Source organism: Eubalaena glacialis, chromosome 13 (genome assembly GCF_028564815.1).
Source record: "Eubalaena glacialis isolate mEubGla1 chromosome 13, mEubGla1.1.hap2.+ XY, whole genome shotgun sequence".
In the NCBI taxonomy this organism is placed as follows: domain Eukaryota; kingdom Metazoa; phylum Chordata; class Mammalia; order Artiodactyla; family Balaenidae; genus Eubalaena; species Eubalaena glacialis.
The window spans coordinates 24596167-24623095 of NC_083728.1; the positions used below are offsets into that span (position 1 = coordinate 24596167).

At 47.1% G+C, this 26929-nt stretch overlaps 1 protein-coding gene across 1 annotated transcript in view; it reads right to left on the reverse strand.

The window, feature by feature from the left end:
- Positions 1-25698, reverse strand: part of MMP24 (matrix metallopeptidase 24) — a 43346-nt gene extending 17648 nt beyond the window's left edge. The window contains exons 1-3 of the mRNA XM_061208195.1: positions 25474-25698; positions 5790-5938; positions 639-755 (exon numbers count right to left, since the gene is read on the reverse strand). Of these exons, the coding sequence (XP_061064178.1) occupies positions 639-755; positions 5790-5938; positions 25474-25698 (491 nt within the window). The remainder of the gene's footprint in view (positions 1-638; positions 756-5789; positions 5939-25473) is intronic.
- Positions 25699-26929: the final 1231 nt, after the last annotated feature.

Here is a 26929-nt window from a genome sequence, read left to right on the forward strand (position 1 = left end):
ACGGAATCAGAGACGTGAGAGGTGCCAAACAGGGCCCAGCTGAGCCTGCCCTATGCCTGGCCCTGACCCCACCCCATCTGAATCCTGATGTCTGCGTCTGCTGTGATGGGTTCCATCATCCCTGCCCTTGGTCACTGGGCTGACTTGGAGCCTGATCCTGCTTTGCCCAGACAGTCAAGGGATGACAACTGTTGCAATTCAGTTCCCAGCTTTTTATGCTCCTTAAGAAACAACTGGAACTCTGTGCTGGGAATCTCGGCTGAAGTCCATCAATCAGGCTAAGTGGGGAAGGGATCCAGATCAGAGGGAGTGGGGTTTGGCAAGCAGCGGTAGGGAGGATGAGTTCAGCCATGGTTCTTTATCCCAGGTGAAAGTTACCAAACATACCCCACTTTCCGTAACTAAAAACTCTAGGAATCTGAACAGAGCATAACTCATGAGCCCCTAAAGGACCAAACAAACCTGAAGCTGGAGACATAGCATCCTCTGGATGCTACAAGGAGAACAAAGTCATGGGGTCTCAGAGCCTGGCCCTGATCACAGACCCACCTACAGTGTGAGCCTCAGAAACTCAGGCCAGGAAAAATCAGAGTGAGGGTGGAGCCAAAGCCAAGGAGGAGGAGAGGGAGTTGAGGCACCTGTAGGTGATGTGCTTCTGCCGCCACTTCTGTCCCGTCAGGGCATAGCGCTTGTTTCTCCGCCTTCGGCTCAAGTGCGGGTGATCAGGGACACCACATCGGGGTTTCTTCATCCACCTGGGCAGAGAGAGGACACACAAACACACCAACACTGTGGTCCCTGGACACTCTAGGAAGGCACTGCAGCTCCCTGGTCCCAGGGTGAATGGCAACGTGCACGCTCAACCTAGACTCTGGGCCCCTGGCTCTGATGGGGTCCCCGAAAGGAACATGATCGACTGCTCAATTCATCACTTCATTCACTCCTAACTGAATATGAAGAAGCGCTGCTGCATAAGAGACTGGGAGTCAGAAGACACGGGCTTGCTAGTTCCAGCTTCATCACTAATCATAGGAGCCCGGGCAAGCGACTGAGTCAATGTGAACCTCAGTTTCCTCATCAGCAACATGAGAATTCTGGTTCTCGCTGGTCTTAGCTTGTGGGGAGCCGCCAAGGAGGGAATGCGTGCGGAAATGCTCTGTAAATGAAATTAGATCACATCACTCCCTGCTTTAAAACCTTCCAATGATTTCCCCAATCACCTAGAATAAAACCCAAACTCCTCACCTTGGCCCACAGCCACTGCGTGATCCGCGATCTAGCCCCCACCTACGTGTGACGACACGGCACCCCCTGCTTCCCCACAGGCACTCTGCTCCAGCTCCAGTGGCCTCCCTGCTGTGCCTTGAACATGCTAAAATCATTCAACTTCAGGGTTTTGCATTTGCTGTGTCCTCTGCTTGCCATGCCCTTCTTCTTCACACGGTTTGTTCCCTTACTTCATGAAGGTCTCTTCTCAAATGTCACCCTTTCCAAGAGGACTTCCCTGCCACCCTCTCTAAAATAATCTCCGCCTCCCCATCCCACCTCTTTCTGTTTATCCTGCTTAATTTTTCTTTATATCCTTTATCATTGCCTGAAATGACATCATATAGTAGCTTTTTGTTTATTCTTTGTGTCTCTTACCAGATTCTAACTCCATAAGGACAGGAACCTTGCCTGTATCCCCAGTGCCAGCACAGTGCCTGACTCAGAAGGTGTTCAAGAATGATTTGTTGAATGAATGAATGAGAACTATCCCATGGTAGAAAGGCATAGCTTGGAAGACAGTAAATTCTCTTTCACTCCAGGTGTTCAAAAAGTGGCTGAACAACTGTAGGACTTGGAGTGTAATTATCTGCAGCATTTAACTACACTGTATTGTGATTTGAAATCTATTAGTCTGTTGTCTCTAGTAAATAGTAAATTCTTTGAGGACAGGAACTGTTTTGTATTCATCATCGTGTCCTTAGAAGCTAGCCCTGTGCTTGGAACTAAGTAAATCCTGATAACTGTTTGTTGTCAGGTTAAGTTGCATTAGGGAACAGTGAGCCTGGGACTTCATTGGGGATATAAAATAGGGGCCAGGATAGGAGATTTAAAAGATCATGGCTGATTGGAAGGGCCATCCTTGCATTTCATGTCTCTGTGCTGTCCTAATGACCAGCTCACTGAACTACAGATTGAGATGCTGGGGGAAAAACAGTCTGGCCTCATTTGCAGTTGTTGAAAGCAGTTGCCTTTGGCAATAGAGAGAAAAGGAGACAGAGACTATTTTAACCAAATATTAAAAGCCCCTTGAGGGACTTAACCAGGTCTTACTCATTTTGTATGCTTTACATCACCTAGGTTGTCCACACTCGGAAATCAATAACAAAAGACAAAATAACAACAATAACATGCACTGGTATAAACGTTTATAATTTTCACAGTGTTCACTTTCTTTTTTTAAAAAAATAAATTTGATTCTCAAAACAACTCTGTGAGGTAATCAGAAATGATTGATCCCAATTTTACAGACGAGGGAAAAGGTACAGAGATAAATCGAGTAACTTGCAAACTATAGCAAACTGTGAGGCAGGACTGGGACTTCGTTGAATGAATGAATGAACTATTAATTAATGCAATTTGAGAAACAAAAGCTGGGGCTTTTCTTTTTTTTTTTTTCTTTTCTGTGCTTAGCACAAGTTTGGGTTAGAGGAACTATGTTTTTGTTGAATGAATGAAGGAGTGAATAACGTGTGACATTTCCCAAGGTAGGCACTCAAAAATAATACTTTAAAGTGCTAATCTAGCTTCCTTTCACTGACAGTCCCTGGGAAGAGACCCAGGAGGCACCTCCAGGAGGCTGAACTAGACCTGGAAGGGCCCCCAGGGAGAACAGGCCCAGAGAGAGGCAGCGATTGCCCAAGGTCACAGAGCTGGAGCCGAAACTAAGGTCTCCAAGTTCTACCCGCAATCACCCTCTGCATCAGGTCTGGGATTAAGTGCGAGCAACTTCCTCCTTCCCAAGCCTCCAAAATAGCGTTCCCCCGCCTTCCTACAAAGAGCTGGGGGCAGAGCGGCAAGTGGGGAATGCCATCTTCCTCCCTCAGATCTTTCCCTCTGCCTCCTTCTCTTGCTGCCACCTGCCACTCTCTGAAGCCTGTCCAACAGGCCTGTGGCTTCTGGAACAGAGCGAAACCCAAGGCCAGGTGGTGCCTCAGCAGACACACCGGTGCTCCTGCCCCGGGATGCGCTGCCATGAGGCCTGCACAAAGCCCTCAAAATAACCTCCGCTTTGAAAGGCGGTGAGGCTCTCTTTGACCAGCTGGCTCGTGAGGCCACAGGGCCAAGGAGTCCACTGTACTCACAGCATCATAGGAGCGGTCAAATGTATTATCTCAGAATTTCACAATCTCACAATCAGAGAATCTGAGGAATAGAAAATGTTCATACAGAATTTTAGTATCATAAAACCCCAGACTCGGACTTCCCTGGTGGCACAGTGATTAAGAATCTGCCTGACAATGCAGGGGACACGGGTTCGAGCCCTGGTCTGGGAAGATCCCACATGCCGCGGAGCGACTAAGCCTGTGTGCCACAACTACTGAGCCTGTGCTTTAGAGCCCGTGAGCCACAGCTACTGAGCCTGTGTGCCACAACTACCGAAGCCCGCGTGCCTAGACCCCGTGCTCCACAACAAGAGAAGCCACCACAGTGAGAAGCCCGTACACCGCAACAAAGAATAGCCCCCGCTCGCCACAACTAGAGAAAGCCCGCGCACAGCAACAACGAAGACCCAATGCAGCCAAAAAATAAATTAATTAATTAAAAAAAAAAAAAAAAAAAAGAATCCACCTTCCAATGCAGGGGACGCGGGTTCGATCCCTGGTCGGGGAATTAAGACCCCACATGTCGCGGGGCAACTAAGCCCACACACCGCGACTACTGAGCCCGCGCACCACAACGAAAAATCCCATATGCCACAACTAAGACCTGACACAGCCAAAAAACAAAACAAAACAAAACAAAAAAACACCAGACTCACTAAATTTTAAAAGCTTAGAATAATGGAATCTAGAATTTAAGAGTCAAAAATCCAACACTTCCCCCACCCACCCCCATGTAAATGAACAAGATGAGGCCCAGAGAGATGCTTATCTCAAGGAGTGACTCACCCAAGGGGTGGATTGATCCTGGATCCACAATTGGCTAGATTTCCTGTTCTCCACCCACTGACTTCCCCGCATCCTCCCCCAGCCCCGCTCCTTCTTTCTACCTGAGCTCGGGCTCCTGCCCCTCCCCCACTGCTTGGGAAACTCACTCCAGCTCTTGGTCGTGCCTTCGTGGCAGCTATGGCTTTTCTTAAACAGCTTTAATAACTTTCATGGCTGTTCCTTAAAAATATATATAATATACTCAACTCTCTCCCATCTTAAAGAAACAAAATTCATCCCTCTCTAGCTCCGACCAGGGATTGAACCCCGGCCACAGCAGTGGATGCCCAGAATCCTAACCACTAGGCCACCAGGAAACTCCCACTGATCAGCTTCTTGAAAGTTGTCCCTACCTTTGTCATCTCCACTCCTCACCTCCCCTTTTCCCCACCACAATCTGACTTTCCTGCCACCACTCCACGGAGGTTTCAACGGCCAGCCTCTTTGTTAGTAAACTCAGCAGACACCTTTCAGTCTCCTGTTTGACCACCATGGCAGCCGACCCTGCTGACCATCCCCCTTCGCGGCCATGGCATCCCCGCCCTGGGCTTCCTTCACCTCTCAGGCTGCTCCTTCTCGGCTTGTTTTGTGAGTTCCATCCCTAGCACTCTTCTCTCCCTCCTCTTTTTTTTTTTTTAAAGGAATTCCTTTATTTTTATTATTTATTTATTTATTTATTTATTTATTTTTGGCTGTGTTGGGTCTTCGTTTCTGTGTGAGGGCTTTCTCTAGTTGCGGCAAGCGGGGGCCACTCTTCATCGCGGTGCGCCGGCCTCTCATTATCGCGGCCTCTCTTGTTGCGGAGCACAGGCTCCAGACGCGCGGGCTCAGTTATTGTGGCTCACGGGCCCAGTTGCTCCGCGGCATGTGGGATCTTCCCAGACCAGGGCTCGAACCCGTGTCCCCTGCATTGGTAGGCAGATTCTCAACCACTGCGCCACCAGGGAAGCCCTCTCCCTCCTCTTTATCCTCTCCCTGAGTGTAAAACCATCCCTGTAGCTTGGCTTACTTGTCATTACCTCCTAAGTATCTCCCTGAACCTCAGTGTTTCCTTCTGAGTTCTAGACCAGTGTAGCTAGATGATGGTGTTTTTCACTAAATGGGGGGCCTCTGGAGGGCAGGGATCAAAGGACCAAGCCCAGTGCCTGGCACACGCAGGCATTCAGCAAATACTTGATAAATGGGAATAGTGGAATAAGACTTGCCAACTCATTATTATTCTAGAGTTCTCTGTATCAAGTGAGATGTGTACATCTCAGGAATGCCAGAGGGGTGACTCACAGACCCACAAGTTATTAGTGTCAGAGGAGATTTAAGACCATCTATAACCAAACCCCTTATTGTGCTGATAAGGAAACTGAGGCCCAGAAGGGTTAAGAGTCTTGTCCAAGGTCACACAGCAAGTTTACGGCAGAACACATCCCCAGCTCACATAGGAAAGGGCACCTTGGGGTACTCCCTCCCAGGATGACACTGCAGGGGTAAAAGATAGGAAGGTAGGATGGGCATGGTATACAGATGAGGCCATGACAAATGTGAACCCAAATGTAAGTCTGGAAAATTCAAAGGCACAATGTCCTATGCAAATCTTACTCGATTGTTGTCTGATCCAACACACCGGTGACTGGGATCCCATAAAACTGCTGCATAGTGGCGACTGCTGACTGTAAGGCCTTCCCTGAGTGCAACGCAGATGCCCGTGAGTCATAGGGCAGCAGATAGCCGTATGACTTTAACCAGTTCTGAAAGACATGTGAAAAGAAAAGGATGCATTACGCGAGAGAAGGCTCTGTTCTACCTGGGCAGAGATTTGCCCTTGAAACCAGGGATCGTTTTACCGGAGGGACTTATGGACTCAGCCTCTGATTCCTGCCTCCTTCATTCCCTCCTGCAGACACTGTCAAATTAACCTCCAGAAAGCCCAGCTCTTGTTGGCTGACTCTTCTGCTATAAAACTTTCACTGGATCTCTACTGGCTGCAGAATAAAGATTAAATTGCATTCCAGGCTTTCCAGTACCCTGCCTCTCTACCATGTATGTGGTTTCCACTGATATATGACTAGACATGCAAGAGCACCAGAACAGTTCATTCTCGGAAGCAGACTAGACTGATAAAACGCTGTGCCACCCAGAAACCCACTGTGTCCAAAGGCAGAGTCTGCTGAAGAATCATGTTGTAGAATATTAATAGGCATGAGATTATCTGCGGTCTTTATTGCTAATCCCTCCAAAAGAGCAAGCCATTATAAATAAATATAAACAAAATAAGCAAAACAATGTATTATTTAATTTAAATATGAGTACACAAATATATGCATAGAAAAAAGCCTAGAAGGGCGCACATAACATAATAATAGTATGGTTATGTAAGAGAATTCTTTGTTTTTAGGGAATACATGCTGAAGTATTTCAGCTTACATAACGGTGCACAATGTCTGCAACTTTTTCTTCCACAGAATCAGGGAAAAAATAGAGAGAAAGAGAGGGAGAGGAGAGAGAGGGAGAAAAAAAAAACCAAATGTAGTAAAATGTTAAGAGTTGGGGAATGTGGGTGAAACGTATTCAGGAATTCTTTGTCCTATTCTTTTTTTTTTTTTTTTTTAATATATTTATTTATTTATTTATTTTTGGCTGCATTGATTGGGTCTTTGTTGTTGCGCGCGGGCTTTCTCTAGTTGCGGCGAGCCGGGTGGCTACTCTTCGTTGCGGTGCGCGGGCTTCTCATTGCGGTGGCTTCTCTTGTTGTGGAGCACGGGCTCTAGGGGCACGGGCTTCAGTAGTTGTGACTCACGGGCTCAGTAGCTGTGGCTCGCGGGCTCTAGAGCGCAGGCTCAGTAGTTGTGGCGCACCGGCTTAGTTGCCCCGTGGCATGTGGGATCTTCCTGGACCAGGGCTCGAACCCGTGTGGCCTGCATTGGCAGGCGGATTCTTAACCACTGCGCCACCAGGGAAGCCCCTTTGTCCTATTCCTGAAAACTTTTCTGGAAGTCTAAAATAATGTCAAAATTGTTTTAGGTAAAAAAAGAATTAATTTGAATATCCTTTGTTATAGTATCTTGGGGGACTTTTTTCTGTGCTTTTTTAAGTTTTATGCATGGAGTCTTTTTTTCAAGAAGGAGAAAAACTTTAAAAGGGCAAGAGAGTCTGAAAGTAGCTTGGATGAAGAAGCTCAAACAAACAATGAATCTGAAGGACAGCAAAGTAAAGATGATTATTTCCACCAACAAGCACAAGGGATGGAAACAAGAAATCAGAAGAAATCACAGCACCAGGAAATATCTGTGGCACCAATTGGAAAGTGGGGAAAATATCCACATATCTATGGAATCCGCAAGCATGTCCTGTAAGGAGCACACCTACACGCTGGTCTCTAAGCCACACAGGACCTGCTGCTCATCCTCAGAGGATTATCTTGAACACCAAGTAAGCTAATGAAGCAAAAAGATCTTAGGAAGCTGTATTATGTCCTTCCCATCTATAGTTTTGTTTCTTGTTTCTATATGAACAGTCTTATTGTGGATGCATCTGTTACAAGTCAAATCAAACCATTTTGGGAAGGAGGCAGACCAGAAACTATAAATAAGTTATTATTTATTTCATCCCAGGTGGCTATCACATCTTTACTGCCTTGTGATGAAATCCATCTGACTGAGTAAAAACAAAAGAGTCATGGGACTTCCCTGGTGGCACAGTGGTTAAGGCTCCGTGCTCCCAATGCAGGGGCCCGGGTTCAATCCCTGGTCTGGGAAATAGATCCCACATGCATGCCACAACTAAGAGTTTGCGTGCCACAACTAAGGAGCCTGCCTGCTGCAGCTAAGGAGCCCATGAGCCGCAACTAAGGAGCCTGCCTGCCACAACTAAGACTCAACCAACCAAATACATAAATAAGTAAATATTTTTTAAAACCCCAAAAACAAAATAGTCAGAATAATAAAGTCTTCAAACATCCACAACAGAGTGACAACCTTACCTCTTTCATGTTTGAGATCCAAAACCTGTTTTTCATTCTAAATTTTGGCACAGGATTTCAATACTTCTTGCACTTTCCCAAACTTTGAATCTCTTTCATGCCTTTGTATGTCTCCCCCATCTGCCTGGCATATTTCTTTTTTTTTTTTTTCTAAAATTGACCATTGTAACCATTTAATTTAGTTTTTAGAAATGCTTTATTTATTTATTTATGGCTGTGTTTGGTCTTCGTTGCTGCACGCAGGCTTTCTCTAGTTGCGGCAAGCGGGGGGTACTCTTCATTGCAGTGCACGTGCTTCTCATTGCAGTGGCTTCTCTTGTGGAGCATGGGCTCTAGGCACGTGGGCTTCAGTAGTTGTGGCATGTAGGCTCAGTAGTTGTGGCTCTCAGGCTCTAGAGCATGGGCTCAGTAGTTGTGGCGCACAGGCTTAGTTGCTCCGCGGCATGTGGGATCTTCCCGGACCAGGGCTTGAACCCGTGTCCCCTGCATTGGCAGGCGGATTCTTAACCACTGCACCATCAGGGAAGTCCCTATGCCTGGCATATTTCTAAGTTTGGCAAAAATCTTTCATTATTTTAAAGTTCAGTCCATAAATTACTCCCTCTGAAAGACTTGTCTCACTCCCCAGCCTGTTATTTTCTTCCTCTTCTGTGCTCCCTAAATCCCCTGTTACAGATGGTATAGCTCTTATAATATTGGGCTCTAATCATTACATTATGTATCAGACTCTGAGTTCCTCCAGGGAAGGGTCTGTGTTTTACTCATCTCTCTATATCCGGTGCCCAGGAAGTGCCTGACAAAGTAGCTGATCATTGTCTCCATTCAACTAACATTACTGGGTACTGACTACCTGCTTGGCACTGTGCACGGCTCTGGGGATACAACGATGAATAAGGAGCTCACAGACCAACAAGTAAACCCACCATGAAAATACAGCACTAAAAATCAGGTGTGTAGAGGGTTCCATGGGAGAACGAAGGTGCGGTGTCTTATCCACATGGAGGGGTGGAGATGGGGAGCAAGGGGGAACTCAGGGGAGGCTTCCAGGTGGAGCTAAGTCTTGAAGGATACAGCATGTGCAATTGCCTGGAGGTGTTGGGATGCATGGCACATTCTGAGCGGTATTTAAAATGGCTGGAACTTGCGGGAGAGGAGTGTGGTGATGAGTGGAGAGGATTGGAAAGGAGGGGAGTGGGGAGAGATGATCTGCCATTAATTATCTGTTCACAAAGTGGGCAACTTACAGAGAATCACTTGTGACTTGACTGTGGTCTCGGATCAGCCAAAAAGCTCAAGTAAAACATCTGGAAATGGACATGATAGGGCAACTGACAAGTTACCTGTCCATTCATCCAGCTCCAGTTTCTATTCCCAGGTCAGTTATGTCATCAAAGCATTAAGTTCCTGCACCGTATTCCTCAGCCCCTACCAGCCAGCATGCCACATTCCGTTCTTTCTTTACGGAAACTTCAATGAAGAATTGTTGGGTTGAATAAACAGGGCGGTATAGTGGTAAAGAGGCACACAGTCCTGAGATGGAATCCCGGCTTCACCACTTGCCAGCTGTGTGACTTTGGACAAACTGAGATTCAGTTTCCTTCCTTGTAAAATGTAAACAATGACCTTCCTCCACAGGATTGCTGTTAAGATGAAATGATCAAATGTACCTGACATATAAGCACTCAAAAGTGATTCATTTGTTATCTTTTTGGATGGTGTCTCTGTTACCTTTTGTAAAATCAACGTGGAAAACATGGTCTTTGACTCCTTCCCTGCCTTTTGAAATCTAGTCATCCTGCCCTCCCCCTGGACCAAGAGCCAGTCCTCGTGGGTCTATGGAGGGTAGTGCATCTGTCACAGTCAAGTCTACCTGCTCTCGGGTGACCTATGGGCATGACCATCTCTCACACAGCACTGGGAACACTGCATGCAGAGAGATGACAGCTGACTTGAATCGCTCTCTTCGCCCTGTCACTCAGCTTTATTGGGACCAAACAAAATCACTTTTTATCAAGCTTTAGCTTGAGGAAAATGGTTTCCCTACAGGAGATTCTGCATGCTTTCTGGTTTCAGAAAATGCACACTGGGTAGCCCAGTGGTTTTCCATTTTTGGCCTTTCTGCCAGAAATCTTTCAGTCAAATTTATAGCATAAGTGTTGAACATGGTGATGCTTGGAAGTAGCTATTACTTTTTTCATCTTTCCAACCACCAAGTTATGTTTCATCCTTAAAAATCTTACTTAAAAACATTGCTTCACTCTGTAAACTGCCTCAAACCCTTCCAAAAAGAGGTGTGGTACAAACTAAAATCCAATTCCTCCCTATCTGTGGACTCAGTTAGTTCTCTTAAAATCCAATTAGGATGAATTACAGCATTTGGGAAATGGCTGGGAACTTTCGACAGATAATTCTGACAAACCAGTCAACCGACCGAGTATTTTTTGAGCACCTACCTCCAAGCTAGTATGGAATTTAAGGATCTTCTTCCCTCCTGCCCTCATTACTACGTATGGTGGGAGATAGGGAACAGGGAATTTTTGGCATAAACTCTCTTCAGCCTTCTAAAGCTTTGGGGAATTGGAAGTAGCTCCTCCTGTGTAAAGGACAACCTGGTTTACCCAGATCCTTTTTTTGGATACTCAAGCAAGGAGCATCTCAAAGCCAATCAGGATCCATTACGAAGTTCTCAGCAGTGTCAGGAGTTAGGATCTAAGGACTCAGGTCTTAGGCAAATGTCTAGTTCAGGGCCAAACATTGGAATGGATCAGCCTTCTCTGGGTTCTGCTTCCCTCCCAAGTTCACTGGGAGCTCAGGGGCAGACCCCTAAGAGGGGAAATGGGAGGGGGAGGAGCTGGTCAATGACAGCTCTAAGCCAGGGAACAGGGCATTGAGACTGGACCTCACCTGTGCGTGAGTGCGTGTGTGTGTGTGTGTGTGTGTGTGTGTGTGTGTGTGTGTGTATTACAGGGTGGGAGGCTAAGGACTATGCGTTAGGGACCAGACAGTTCCAACTTCTGCTGTTTAACCCTGTCTCTGCCATTCACCTGCTCTGTGACCCAGGCAATCCTCTGACTTCTCTGAGCAGAAGCTCCTGATGTTGAAGGAAGTCTTCTACACTCCAGTCGTCCCAAGTCCAGAACATTCCCTGCCCTTTCACACTTCCAGGCTGTTCCTGCTGCCAACAGAGCCCATTCTCTTTATGCATGTTAGCAAACTCGTCCTTCAAAATCTAGCTGAAATGTCACCTCCTTTGGAAAACCTTCCTTAACTCTCCCTGGCAGAGCTAGGGGGCACCCTCTTTACTCCTGCAGTGCTTACTTCTCTAAACGTTGCTCTAAACGTAACTACCACAGTGTATCACACCTGTTGGTTGATATGTTTTCCCCACTAGATTGAGTTCCCAAGGAGCAGAGACTGTCATATTTATTTTTATATCTGCTACAGTACTTAGCACAGTGCCTGGCATAATAAATAATCACTGAATGAATGAGTGAGTGAAGGAAGGAATGAATGAGTGAACAAACAGTTGGTCTAGGAGGTACTGTCTGGGTACCAACGAAGGGATTTCATCTTGGGAAGGTTTAATGAGTAATACACATGAAAGCACCAAACACAATCCTTGGTATCTATTAGGGACTGAAAAAACCGTTTGCTGAAATTCAATCTTTTGTGGTTTGACTTCTTTGCCTGATGAGGCAAGAGGCTCCATTGTCCCATTTGAAAAAAGATAAAATCCACTAAAGGAAAAAAAAAAAGCCCCATTCAGTTTTAAACAGAATGACCTACCTTTCATCTTTTTACACCTGGATCCATTAATCAATCGCCAGCCGTGTCAGAATTCTAACCTTTACAGCTCAGTTAACCAACTCTAAGATGTCTGTCACCCTTTAAGTGCTGAAAAAGGTGTAAACCCACAGGAAAGTGAGAAAGATCTCAGAGTGCGAGCAGGGACCAAAATAGCTGGGCTGAACCGAAGATGGAGAGATTACCGACAACACCGCGTGATTGGTCCGCTGGCCAGAAGGCGGGATTTTGGTTCCCGAGAAGCCGAAGCTGAGACGTTTAGCTGCAGTGGCAGGCAAAGGAGAGAGCGGAGAATAACAACGAGAAAAAAAGTGGCCCGAAGACGGAAGAGAGCGGCAGACAGCAGAGGCGGTGGTGAGATTAGAAGTGTCAATGGAGGCGGCAAATAGCAGATCAACTGGTGTGCTGCCGTTTGCTCTTGGAAAACAGAGATGGCCATGGGGGAGGAGAGAGATGGATCGGTCAAAACAGCGTCTTCTGGGGGTGTTCAGGAGCATTGCATCTGGTTGGGTGTGAGCCCAAACCAGACTGTACAGGCCTGGAGAAGGAGCAGGGGAATGATTAGGATCTGGTGTTTGGTCAGGAATCCAGTGGGTCTGAAGGTAACGTCAGAAAGGCCAGAGGCGAAGTCTACAAAGAAGGGACAGGCAGGAAGGTGTTAAATTTGGAAGCATGGGCTGGAATGAGAAAGAAAGAATCAAAGATCTTGATCAAAGAGTTTGGGCAGCTGAGGTCATAATCTAGGGTGACAATGTGAGTAACAGGAACAAGGCATCGACCTCAACATGCATGGGAAGTCCAAGTCCAGTTCTAGAAGGACAGCGACAAGCTAGAGCATGACTAAGGGAGAGTGGCCAGGAGAGTGAGGGAGTCATTCGTAGGAACCATAGCCCACGAGGAAAGATGAGGGATGTTTAGGCTGGAGAAGGGAGGACTGCAGGGGACATGACTGTCTTCAAAAAGCCAAACGGCTATGGATGAAGGAGATTTATTCTGGTTGGCAGACGGCCAAGCTAAGACCAGCACAGGAGATCACAGGACATAGATCTTGACTCACTCAAATAAACAACTTTTTAACAGAGATGTTCTAATTATAGTAACAAGGATATAGCTACTATTATTAGAACGCCTACTACATACCTGGCACTGTGCCAGGCAGTCTAGATTGCAACGACCCCACAAGGTAGGAATTATGATCCCCAATTTGCAGATGAAGAAACTGAGGTTCATAGAGGTTAAATAATCATCCAGAGCCACAAAGCTAATAAGTAGCAGGATTCAAACCCAGTTGTCTCTGAAACCAGGCATTTCACACTGTCAGACCACTGGACAGGCATCCCTTTCCCCTCGCAGGACTTTCTATAGCTCACACTCCTTTCTGTACCTTATCTCAGATCACCGTGAGCTCAATACCCTTCTGCTGTGATTCCTACGCCAGGCTTCGCCACCACCCCCCACCCAGTTATCTAACCAGAAGCTTCATATGACACACGTCTCCCTGCTCTCCTTGGTCCACATTGTCTTTTACCAAAGAACTATTGGCTCTACCTCCTAAACATCGAATCTGTTTCTGTCTGTTCATTCAATAAGTATTTATTGAGGACCTACTGCGATGTCCAGGCACTGTGGGCTAGGCTCTGGGATAGAACATTGAACAAAAACACTCTCCTTACTTTCTAGCTACAGTCTAGTGGATGAACCATGTTGCAATAAGTGCTATGAAAAATAAAGTAGGGTAAGGAGATGGAGAGTGATGGGACAACTTTTGTATTGAGAATGGTCAGGGAACATCTCTGAGGAAGTCACATCTGAGCAAGAGACCTGAAGGAGGCGAGGGAGTTCCAGGAAGAGGGAACAGAAAGTGTAAATAACCTGAGGCAGCTTCAAAGTCTTCCCATCAAGAGCTTTTGAGGGAGGGGGAAATGGGAGATATTAGTCAAAGGGTACAAAATTTCAGTTACAAAAGATTAATAAGTCCTGGAGAGCTACTGTACAGCATAGTGCCCATAGTCAACAATACTGTATTATACACTTAAAACATTTGTTAAAAGGGCAGACCTTAAGTTCTTAGCACAAGGTGATGATGATGGTGGTGGTGATAATGATGATGATGGTAGAAATAAAGAGGGCAGGAGGAAACTTTTGGAGGGGATGGATTTGTTTATGGCATAGATTGTGGTGATGGTTTCACAGGTGTATACTTAGCTCCAAACTCATTAAGTTGTATGCAGTAAATATGTGAAGCTTTTTGTATGTCAATTATACCTCAATAAAGTGGTTTTAAAAAAACCAGGAGCCTTTATGATATGGTCCCTGACTACCTCTGCAGCCTCTTTTACCACTCCCCACCTAGCACTCTGTGTTCTAGTGTGTTCTAATTCTTCCAGACCCTGACATACATAGTTCCTTCTGTCTTGATCACGCTCCTCTCTCTTTCTCTGGGGAAGCCTTCCTTGACCCCTTAACCCAGGAGTTCCTTCTACATCCCTGGTCAGTACCCATCCTTCTCCTTATCACAATTCTTATCACACAGTGTTGCAATGGAATTGCTTGTCTCCTCTCCTTGACTACACAATGCCCGAGGGCGGGGCCCATAGTCTTGTCTTCTTCACAATTGTATCCCCATACCTAGCACAGGGCCAGCATAAATACCTCTTTATTGAATAAAACAAGTTGAAGTGCTCAGGGAGAGGATGAGTGATTGCTGGTCAAAATTTGCTGTAGAATAAAGTTTCTCAATCCCGGCACTACTGGTATTTTGGGCCAGATAATTCTGTTGTAGCAGGGCTGTCCGGTGCATCGTAGGACATTTAGCAGCATCCCTGGCTTCTACAACAAGATGCCAACAGCACCACCCCCTCAGCTGTGACAACCAGAAATGTCTCCATTGGCCAAAGAGTCCCCTCGACGGTGAGCAAAATTGTCCCATGTTGAGAACCACTATTATAAAGGGATTCCCATATAGGGCTGCCTTGAATATTCTCTAAGGGTCCTTTCAACCCTAAATTCTGCACTAGGCATTTAGGGAAAGCACTAGGCATTCAGTCAATAGCCTCCTAGGATGGGGCTCAGAAGGAGAGCTGGTTTCCTTATCTGAGCAGGTGGACATGAATGGTAGTGAGGTGTGGAGAGCGGTGAGGAGCGAGGCAGCTTGAGAGGACATTTAGGGTATGGTTAAGAGTACACGCTCTGGAGACACACTGTGCTGGGCTCAAATCCTAACTCTTCCATTTACTTGTCACACAACCCTCAGCAAATTATTCAGCCTCGCTACTGCTCACATCAATCTCCATGTGCATAATGTCCTCAGCATGTGCCCCATGGAGTGGTTGTAAAGATTAAATAACATAATACGTGGTATTGAGTGCTCAGTAAAAGATAGCAATAATAATGGCTGTTATTTTCCTGATAGGTGACAAACAACTCTAAAGCCCTCACTGCACTGCAGCCCCAAACACTGAGGCTGTGTTTCTCACTGGGCAGTCCTTGTGCATCATGGGCTGTCAGCATCACATCATCCAATGAACTTGTTGAAAGTACGTATTCCCAAACGTGAATTTAGACCTACAAAATCAGACCCTCTGAGGTTGGGAACTGGGAATCTGCGTTTTTAAAAAGAGAGCACCTAAAGTGATTCTGTTGCCTACTAAAGTTTGAGAACCACCGCAGTAAGGACGGCTGGGGGTGATGACCCTGTGCCATGAAGAATGGGCATGTTATGTTCAGTATCACCTCTGATTTGCTAGGACAGGAAGCATGTTGCCATTTAGGAAAGCCTTCTATTAAAGTTGGCTCAAGATCCAGCCCCTGCCCTCTGTGCCTCGGCTCTGCTCTCATCCCTGGGTCCTTCACCCGCCTGTCTCCTCGGCCAGCCCTTACAAGTGGGTTTTGGCCTCAGTTTCCCTGGCTGGCACTCAGGTCCTAAACTGAGATTGTAAGGACGCTAATCTGTTTCTCAGGACCTCAGGTTCCCTGCCTGGTTCTCAGTGTCCTCCAGAGAGTGAGACTCTAGTCCCTACACACCTGGGAGCTGAGTGAGGTTGTATCTGAAAAGACAGGTCACTTGGGACCAAGATGCCACCACATGCCAAATATTACTTAACTCTGCTCCTTCCAGCTGAGTGTCCTTGGGCAAATGACCTAACTTCTTTAAGCCATCATTTTTATTCATCCGTTACATAGAGGATATTAAAAGAAGAGTTGTTAGGAGGATTCAGTAAGATGATGATTCAGTAAGATTCAGTAATAGCTAAAATTATGGCCCTTCAAAGATGTCCACATCCTAATTCCCGAAACCTGCTATGTTGCCTTACATGGCAAAGGAGACTTTACAGGTATGATTAAGTTAAGGATCTTCAGGTGGGGAGATTAGCCTGGCTCATCCAGGTGGGCTCAGTGTAATCACAACGGTCCTTATAAGAGGGAGGCAGGACATCAGAGTCAGAGATGGAGACGTCAAGACAGAAGCAGATGTCAGAGTAATGCCATTGTCGAAAGGGGGCCACAAGCCAAGAAATGCGGGCAGCCTCTAGAAGCTGGAAAAGGCAAGGTACGAATTCTCCCCTGCAGCCTCAAGAAATAATGCAGCCCTGCTGATGCCTTGATTTTAGTCCCTTTAGTCCCATTTCAAACTTCAGACTGTAAGATAATATTAAATAAGAACTAATAAATTTCAGAACTGTAAGAAAATAAATTTGTATGGTTATAGGCCCCAAAGCTTGTGGTAATTTGCTTCAGTAGCAGTAAGAAGCTAATAGATGAATGTAAAGCATTTAGCAGATCCTGGCACATAGTAAGCGTTCTCACAATGTTATTGTCTGTATTTTTCTCCCACACTCTTCAGCAGTACATGGACCACCACCTTTGGTCATTACTGCTGGACCGAATCACTGTGTCCTTTGGTGACTCCTCAGAGATCAGCCTTATCACTGTGGCAGTTCCCTCCAACTCCTGTCCCACCAAAACCCGCTTCCTCCTCCACCCACAGAACTGAGGTCCCAGCCTTGCCGCTGAACCCACCTGAGTTATAACTAATTTTTTAAAACTTCAAACGTGAAGGCCTAACCATGGAGGTATCTAGAAAATGCACTCATCAACGAATACTTAGGGATCATCTGATTTAACACGTTTAATTTGCAGAAGAGAAAAATAAAACTCAGGGAGAAATGACTTATCTAAAGTCACAGAGCAAGTTGGTGGAGGAGCTGAAAATGGAGGCTAGTGTCCCTGCCTCCCGGGGAGGGTTCTCTCTGCCATGCTACACCCTCCACGCTAGCTCTGGTTTGCCTCCAAAGGCTGTGTCTTTTTAAAATTTTCTTCTTTTCCCACTCACAGCCAGTCTAAAAAGGGCCCTCAGGATCGCCCACAAAGCCCAACTTAGCTTCTTGACAAACACCTTAATGGCACGGCATTGCCTCTTGGCTGCCACCATCTCTCGAGTGGGTGGAAAGTGCACCAGCGGGAATTCCCTGGCGCTCTGCACAGTGTCCTTGGCCCACTCCCAGGAGGCCACCACGAGCCAGACAATCACCATGCCCAGGGAGGTGGCACATTTGGGGTTTTGGATCAGCCAGACACTGGGATGTCTGAGTTTCCCAATTCTGGGGAGGCTTCCTCCTAAGGCCAGGAGGGTAGCCATGTGCACATTCACTCTCTGAGAAGCAAGGCGCCTTAGTCTTCCTTGCCCTTTCCAGTGCCTTCCTGCAAATCTGCCATCATTTTATGTCCGATGGGGCTTAACTTATTGATGAGTTTAGAAAAGGGAAGAAGGAAGACAAAGACCGTGGTCAGGCCTTAGTTTCTCAACTGAAATAGGCAGATAGCTGAAGTAGATAACCTCTAAGTAATTATATAAAGTTCTATTACTTTAGCTTAATTGGATTGAGTGTGGAGCTGATCCTCACGGCCAGTCTTAAAGTCTAAGCTCCTCAGCATGGCACTCAGCAAGCCTCACAGTCTGATGCCAATGCACCTTTCTAGCCTTACCCTCTGACTTGTATGCCCCACCCTTCTATTCCCTACCCCAAGTGCCCCCTCCTCTAGCTACTGATCTACTTGTGTTGCCTGAACACATCCTGCAAGTTCCTTCCTCTCTGCCTTTTTTCATTCCCTCTCCCTAGAAGGCCTTTCCCACGTGGATACTGGCCTCTCCCGGATGAACTAATAGATAAATTTCCTTTGAAATGCAACTTGAATGTCACCTCACCTGGGAGGACTATCCAAGGTTAAATGGACTTCCTCTGTGCTCCCATATGCACCCCTTACTTACAGCATCTTTCATAGTACATTATCAATAGTGGTTTCCATGCCTGTCTCTCCTACTGAACTCTTCCTCATGGAGCTTACAGCCTGGAGGGGGTGGGAAACATGGAAAGACGAAATGTTTCATTCCAACGGTGGTAAGTGAAGGAAAAGGAGAAGGTGCTGGGAAAGAAAGTGTGTGACAGGAGATCTAGGCTGTGACGTCAGGGATGGCCTCCCAGAGGATGTGACATCTCAGCTGAGACATGTGTATGAGCAGAAGAGGTGAAGGTGAAGGTCAAATAATGAGTGCCCCAGGAAAAGAATGGCTTATTGAATTCCTGAGATGGGAAGGAGCCTACCTATTAAGAAAAGAGAAAGAAGGCCAGGGCAGCTGGAGTTGACTGAGAAGCTAGTATAAAAGGGAGCAGAGAGGTGGGGAGGACTCGGTGATGCAGGGGCTCAGAGGCCTGATTAAGCAGCCTGGGGGGGTGCTGGGTACAAGGGGCTTATGACACTATTTGTTCTACTTTTGTGTGTGTTTGAAATTTTTCCATGATAACAATTGAGAAGTGGCCATGGTATTGTAATATTAGTTTAGCCTTTACCTTAAAAGCCATTTTAAACAAGGTGAGAGTGGGAGTCACATACCAGATTTTTTTGTTTAAAAATTTAAAAAAATTAAATATTATAAGCATTCAGAAAGGCAGAAAAATAATTTTTTAAAAACCCTTGGATGATCACCAACCGGCTTTGTTAAATCTTGGCTTTTGCCATATTTGCTTCAGATATAACTGGCCCCTGCGTAGATTTATTTATTTATTTAAGTTTATTTATTTATTTATTTTTTACTGGAGTAAAATTGCCTTACAATGTTGTGTTAGTTTCTGCCACACAGTGAAGTGAATCAGCCATACGCATACACACATCCCCTCCCTCTTGGACTTCCCTCCCACGCCCCCCCACCCCACCCCGATCCCACCCATCTAGGTCATCACAGAGCACCTAGATTTATTTTTAAAAGGTCACTCTGGCTGCCTTGGGAAGAAGGATTAGAGGCAGGCAAGAGAGGCGGATCAGGTGGGAAGTTTCTGGAATCCAGGTGAGACAGGATGGAAATTTAGACTAAAGTAGAGGCAACAGTGGTGGAGAGAAGCGGCCACAGGGAAGATCTGTTCAGGAGGTGGAAGTGCTGGGCTGGCGGCTGATTCTACTGAGGCAGGTGAGAGGAAGACCAGCTGAAGGATGGCTCTTTCTGGCCCAGTGCTTTTGGGGCACAGAGAATGGTGTGCATGTAAGTGTTCGTGGTACAGAAGTGAGTTTTGAAATTATTATTGCTGGGACTTCCCTGGTGGTCCAGTGGGTAAGACTCTGCGCTCCCAGTGCAGGGGGCCCAGGTTCCATCCCTCGTTGGGGAATTAGGTCCTGCATGCATGCCGCAACCGAGAGTCCACGTACTGCAACAAACATCCCACGTGCCACAACTAAAGATCCCACGTGCTGCAACTAAGACCCGGAGTAGCAAAAAAAATAAATTTTAAAAATTATTGCTAACAGAGTTGTTAATAACTATGCCTTGCTTTTCTCTACCTACTTTGTTATAACAACGTGTCTGATTTTTGAGAAAACATTATCTTTTATAAATGTGGCTTTGCTGTTATCCTATAGATCATCAAAGCCTAGTTCCAAGTTGCCCTTTAAAATGAATGCATGGAGTAATGATGAAGAAAAATCAGGGAAGGACTTGAAGGAAATTGATCCTGAGGGCCAGTGAAACCAGATTTGTTCCAGAATTGCTCAGCTGGGGAGGGCCAGAGCTGAGGTGCACAACTTTTATCCACACACTAGAACAGGTATACAGACCTGAGTTGTGCAAAGAAAGCTAAAAGCTCCCGGGGCAGCAGCCAGCTCCCAGAACAACTCAGAACAGGCCTCGGTGCCTCCATCCCCTCAACACGGCTCTGAGAGTCTGAGCAGGTCACTTCTCTGCTCAGAAACCTTTCATGACTCCTCTCAGTCTTTGGACAAAAGCCAATTTCACAGTCTGCTCTCAGCCTCCCTTTCCAGCCTCTTCTCAAACACTCTTACTGGAAATAGCAATAACTCAAGGCCTCAGGCACATCAAATCCTCTACCATTTCCTAAATACGCCCTGCACATGTGTGGATCCTTGGTTCATGTTTTCCTTCTCTCTGGACTGCCCCACTCAATGTTCTTTGTCCGTTTCCTCCCTCAAAGGTTCATCTTCGATACCAACCTTCTTCCTAGAATATTCCCTAACTTCCCCAACCCCATCTCCTCCCCCTTTGGTGCTTCCCCAGACCTTTAAACCTCTAGCATACATTGATTTTTCTTCAAAAAAGGTACGGACTTTTGCGTGCCAAGCACTATGAAAGAAGTTGGTGGGGGACACAGATAATACAATCGATTTAAAAATATTTATCAAGTATCTAGAATGTGCCAGGCACTGTGCTAGGTCCTGAGGAGTCATTGGCTGCAGTCTATTAAGAATTGCTTCCTCTGATTTTGAGTCTAAACTATACCATATCATAAGGCTAGGTTTAATCTCTAAGATTAATCTCTCTGGTACAATTATAATTTACATTTATTTGCTCTAAAACTACCTCTTTCAATGACTGGAGTGGATATACCTGAAAGTGGAGATTAGCTAAAAGGCTATTATAAAAATCCAGAATAGGACAGTTTCGTATATAGGGAAAACCTCAGATCTAGGACAGAAAACCCAGCTTCTGGTCCTTGCTTTACTGTTTATTAGCTCCATATGGGTCTCTGGACAATGTGTGGACAAGCCATACCATCTCTCTGAGTCTCCGTTTCTTCCTCTATTAAAATGAGGACAATATCTTCCTAGTCCACCTCATGGTGTTGTTGCCAGGATCAAGTGGGGCCAGGCACATAAAAGCATCTGGAAAATGCAAAGTGCTTTACAGATATGAGGCTATTAATGTGATAGGAAAAACCATAGTAGTAATAAGAGAAAATGATTTAAAAATGCAGCAGAGTAGACTCAGTTTAGGTAAAAGGAAGAACTTCCTAACAGTGAGAATTTTTTTTCAGACAAGAATGAAGATATATTGGAGGCCATGATCACACTGAAATACATTTTTGGCTTGGGAGTCTGTTAGTGTTTCTTAATAGGCCTACCCCACCCCTAAACTCATTTAGGGCTCTAACTTTCCTTGACTACAGGTGCAAACTGAGGAACTTTCGCCATCTGCCCAGAGCAGACCCCTCAAAACCAGTCTACAGAGCAGGAATCCATTAAGCCCTGGGTCCTGGAGTCACACTCTGTCACTCATGTGGCCTGTGCTGATTGGCTTGTCTCTTTCTGCCTATACTGACCTTCCTCAGAATCAAACTGGAAGTTAGGAGGGCCAAAAATCTATTTATGGGGAATTCTACTCAGCTAATAATAAGAAAAAGAGATGCTTTAAATAAACCAAACACAGGAAGCCAATTAGAGAATCAGTGGGACCCCTCAATGTGAAAAATACAAAAGAAAGACTCAAGAAAGCAAAGGAGAAAACAGATTGAACGAATTTTTTTTTTGGCTTTGTCTTTTGGTAATAAAAGTTCAGAAATATGAAATCAAAGCCAAAGATAGTGAAAACGCTTTCAACTAAGAAGTCAGGAAACCAGGGAAAAGTTCTAGTTCTGAATCACCTACTATCAGGCTTAGTGACCTTGGGCAACTCACTTATGGCAACTTACGAAGTATCTGTTAAGTATCTGTTAAGTGTGCTTACTTAGGGATCTCTAAGGTCATGGCCACCTCTCAATTCCTCTCTATTGTATATCACTACCACTTGATGACAGCCTACCTAAAGAGTTATGAAAGAACTCAAGGGTGTCATTGTGGAATCACTGACAAGCGGAATAGCCTCTATTTTCATTAAAGGAAGGACAAGTAGGCAATGAGTTTTATCCCTAAGAAGGGTTTTAGAAGGCACCTTGAGACCACATGCCCATGAGTGTCTATTTCAGATGCATGTAACTTTTTGGCCTAAAGGATGAAGAGAAGAATCACTGGATGCTTTCTGAGTAATTAACAATGAACACTGAGAGTTGAGGATTGTGCTGGATCTAAAAACATAAAGCACTTTGGTTGGGGAAGGCCCTGCCTAAGAACCACAACCCTTTTCCCGAAAATAATGTTTAAGTATTAAAAAAAAAAATTAAATGACAAGCTGGCTGGAGCTGCCTCAAAGTGCTCCTCTGAGAAGAGAGAAATAAATGCCTAGAGAAGTCAGGGAGAGTTTCCTAGAGAGGCAGGGCTTGAGCTGGAACTTTAAGAAAGGAGGCAGATGGATGGGGGGAGGTACAGCATGTGTAAATGTCCAGGGAAACATGGGGAGCTTATCTTAGGATAAAGGAGAAACAAGCTTGTCTGGAGTAAGGATGTGTATGGATGAGCAGGGGGAAAGGCAGCTTCTAGTGAGGCGGTAGGGTGGAGTCAGACTGCAGAGGCCTTAAAAGACAGAGAGAGGACTAAGCAACGTTATCTTCTCGCTGAAAAGCAGCAATATTTCTATAAGGTTTCAACCACATGATCCACTAGGATTCAATGAGGGAATAATAGTGTGCAAATTGTTCACAGAAGGACTGGATATAATTATCTTTCAGAAAGTTTTGGACAATATATTAGAAATGGAAAATGGAGACACCATGGAATTGAGGGCGATGAGGGCCTGAGAACTCAGAGACAGAAAACGGTAGAAGGAAATAAACAATAGAAGGCAATAAATAAATAGGTGGAAATAAATAAATAGATGGAGCTGGTCACGTCTCTAAATGAAAGGAGATTAAGAATGCAAGGGGCCCCAAGAGACCATGCTGGGACCTGTCTGATTTAAATTTTTTATCAGTGATCCAGAAGAAGTAGAGCAAAGTGAAAATTTCAGGACTGCAGATCATATTAAGCCCTTTCAGGTAGGGACATGCTCTGCCAAAGGAGAGAGAGAGAGAGAGAGCTAAAGGAAGGTACTGAGTGGGATACAAAATGGCAGATAAATGTCAACGTGGGAAATGTAAGGTAACAATGTACTCTGGTAAGAATAATACACAGATAGGGTGTTGTGTTCCAGGCTATCAGTTTTGACCCAGGAAAGGGATCGGGGAGCTACTGCGGATTGTTTCCTAAGGCAGTGTCCTAATGTGTTGGGATCAGGAAGGCTGACAAAGAGATAGGCAGCAGCAGGAAGGGACCTAAAAATCAAAGAGGAAATCATCCTCCTTTGTGTAAGATGACAAGGTCCCATATTTGGGGAGAATGGTCAGGTTGACATCCATTGAAAGTTAGGGCCCAAGGATATCTAGAAAAGGGTAATTAAAATGATTCGTGAGGATGAATGTGACTATTCTAGAGGTGGCCTATTATAAGGGGGAAACAAGTATGAAAAGACAAAGGCTAAGAGAGGTGGAATAATCAAAGCCTATAAAACTGATAAAGATAAGGAGTGGGTAGCATTACCTTCTCTCCAATCCTAACATATTCAACCAAAAAGCCTCCTCTTAAATGCTTGAAATATCATAGGAATAAAAGGGTTTCAGAGTTGAGATCATTTAGCCCTATCTCTTTGTATTAGAGATGGTAAAATTCAGGCTTAGAGAGGGCAAGGAAATGGCCCAAGGTCACAGAAGCCACCAGGAGCCAAGGTAGGATTAGAAGCCCAGGCCTCCTAAATCCCAGGCTAGGGTCTTTCCGCCTCACCCTGTGCACTCAGGAAGACTAAAGGAATCCTACTTTTTATAGGGTGTAAACTCATGAAATGCATTACTTTGAGATGAAATAAAGCTGAAAACACAAACAAGCTAGGGAAAGTTTTCACTAAAAGTCAACAGCAATTATAAGGCATTTGGAAGAAAACTACCGGCAGGACTAGAGACTTTCTACACACCCTAATTTGGGGGGGATCATGTACCCCTTTGAGAGTCTGAAGAAATCTAGGGATTCTCTCCAAGAAAAACCCATTTGCACATACAAACACAATTTTACACAAGATTTCAGACTCCCTGAGTCCCATGCCCAATTAAGAATTCCTGTTCTGGCAGATTCTTCTGAACAAATAGACTGCTTCAACAATCACACTCCATCTCTTACGATAAGTGAGGCGATCACTCTGATATTCCTCAGCAAACAACAACAACAACAACACTGTCTCAACGTCACTTATCAGAATTGCAGACCTGTAGGTTGGAAGAGACCAGAGATATTACCTAGTCCAACTGCCCCCCGCCCCCCTTGTGTGACATAGGATAATATCATGGTTAAATATGTGGAGACTAGAGTCAGCCTGCCTAGGTTAGAATCCCAACTCCATTACTCACTAGCTGTGTGATCTTGGGCAAGTTACTTAGTTCTCTGAGTCTGTATCCTCAGCTGTAAAATGAGGAAAATAATTACAATTATCTCGCAGCGTAGTTACGAGGATTAAACGCGATAATTCACATAAAACTCAGCACCAGGCCTGGCACATAGTGAGTGCTCAGTCGATGCTAGCTGGCATTATTGTTATTATTATGCTTGTACCCAGGCAGGTATTATGCATGCATCCATCCAGTCCCCTCCTGGAGCTTTTGCTTGCACATCTCTGCGATGAGCAGCTCACCGCCTCCCGAGCTGGTTGAGCAGCTCCGATTGTTACAAACTTCTTCTCATGGTGAGCGAAATTCGCCTTCTTGCGACCCTTACCCCCACCCCCGTTGGCCCTAGTTTTGGCCTGCGGGGCCACGCAGAGCAAGGCCGTCCTTCCTCCACGCGACAGCCCTTCACATACGAAGACAGTGATCGAGTCCTTCCCCCGTCCCCCGCCGCCCTCCCCGCCCCCCGCTCCCCCCCGCCCTGTCCTCTCGTCTCCAGCTTGAACACCCTCGGGTTCTTCTCCCAAACCACAACAGACTGGCTGCGCTTACTATTTACTCCCAGGCGTTGTACGGCTTCCTTCACACATAGGCAGGCAGGCCACACGCCGCACCGCCACAGTTCCGACCCTCCCGCTCCGCCCCCGCCCGCTGCCCCTGTCCGCGGTGCTGAAGCGGCTCCGGGCCCCCGCGGGCCTGGCGCGGCCCTTCCCAGCCCCCGCCCTGGGCCGCTAGCCCAGACCGCCGGCGCGGACCCCCGGCGCGCCACCTCCGCGCCCCGGGCGGCCGGCGCAGCCCGGCCCAGGCCCGGCCCCGGCGCCGCCCCCCGCCCTGCCCGGAGGTCCCGAGCCCGCGCCCCGGCCCGGCGCGCCAGCCCCACCTGCCCGGCGAAGGGCGCCTCCACCTCGGCCGCCCGCGCCGCCCGGTCCCCGGCCCCCGCCGCCGCCGCCGCCGCCGCCGCCCGCGCGGCGCCCGGGAGGCAGCAGAGCGCGGGCAGCAGCAGCAGCAGCCGCTCCGGGGCCCGCCAGAGGCTCCAGCGCGGGGCCAGGCCCGGCGGCGGCGGCGGCAGCCCCGGCGCGGCGCGGCCGCCCCGGCTCTTCGGCATCCCGGCGGCGGGGCCCGGCCGCCCGGCTGCGATGGCGGCGGCGGCGGCGGCGGCTCCGGCCGGGTCCTCCCGCTGCAGCCGCTGCGGAGCCGCCGAGTCACCGCGCCGCGGACACGCGCCCGGCCCGCCTGTCTTCGCCGCCGCCGCCTCGGCAGCCCGCGCGCCCCCGCCTCCGCGCGCCGCGCCCCGGCGGGGGGCGGCCAGGGGCGCGGGGGCAGCACCCAGGCGGGACCCGCGGAGCCGGCGGCTCCGGGCCAGCCCGGAGACACTGGCCGAGGAACGACGCTGGGGTGGGAGTCGCAGAGGCCAAAAGAACCGCTCTGGAGGCAGGGTCCAAAAGGGTGGAACTGGAGGAGGGGGGCCTGAGTGGCAGCCCAGGGGGAGGGGGAAGAGGCTAAATAAATAATCCTAGAAACAGAACCACGCCGCGGCTCTGGGAGAGGATATCCGGGGTTGGGGGTCCGAAGCCAAAGGCATAGTCCTGGGGGAGAGGGTCTGAGGCGGGACACTGCAGGAGGGGGTCTGGGCCTGGGGGAGGGGAATGAGGCTGCCCTGGGGTAATGGTGAGGTCGGAGGGAATGAGCTGAAGAAATAGCCCTGGAGGAGAGGGTCTGAGAGGGTGGCAGTGGAGAAGGGAGGGCAGGGAGGGTGAGAAACTAAAGAATAAACCCGAGGAGCATTTCAGGGGGGTAGCCCTGGAGACATTAGGTGAAATTAAGGTGAAGCTCATTCTCTCACCCACAGAGGGAGAGACATCAACCAGTTGGGAAGATCATCTTTCATCCAAAACGACCCATATTTATTGAACACTTTCTATATATATGTAAGGCTCTGGGCTACTTGGGATACAAAAAAAAAAAAAAGAGAGGCTGATTCCCTGAAGTGTAGATGTTTACAGCTTGGTGAGAAAACATAAGTACAAAGAAACACAGAGTGGCAAACACCAAGTGTCAAAAAGCATACAGGCAGGTGCTCCAGGGATCAGAGGAGGCTTGAAGGGGGACTGGAGAAGTCAGGACAGGCATTAGGGGTTGGGTGGCGGCAACTCTAGCTAAGCCTTGAAGGAAAGGCCAGATTCAGACGGGAAGGGGAATGGAGAGGGCATGATGTCAGGTACGAAGATGAGGGTGTACAAGACATGGCTGGGGCAGTAGATCTGTTTCTCTGAAGCACAGGGTTCCCATAGGAAAGTGCTGGGATGTAGGGAAATAGTCTAAGACTGTAAACCCTA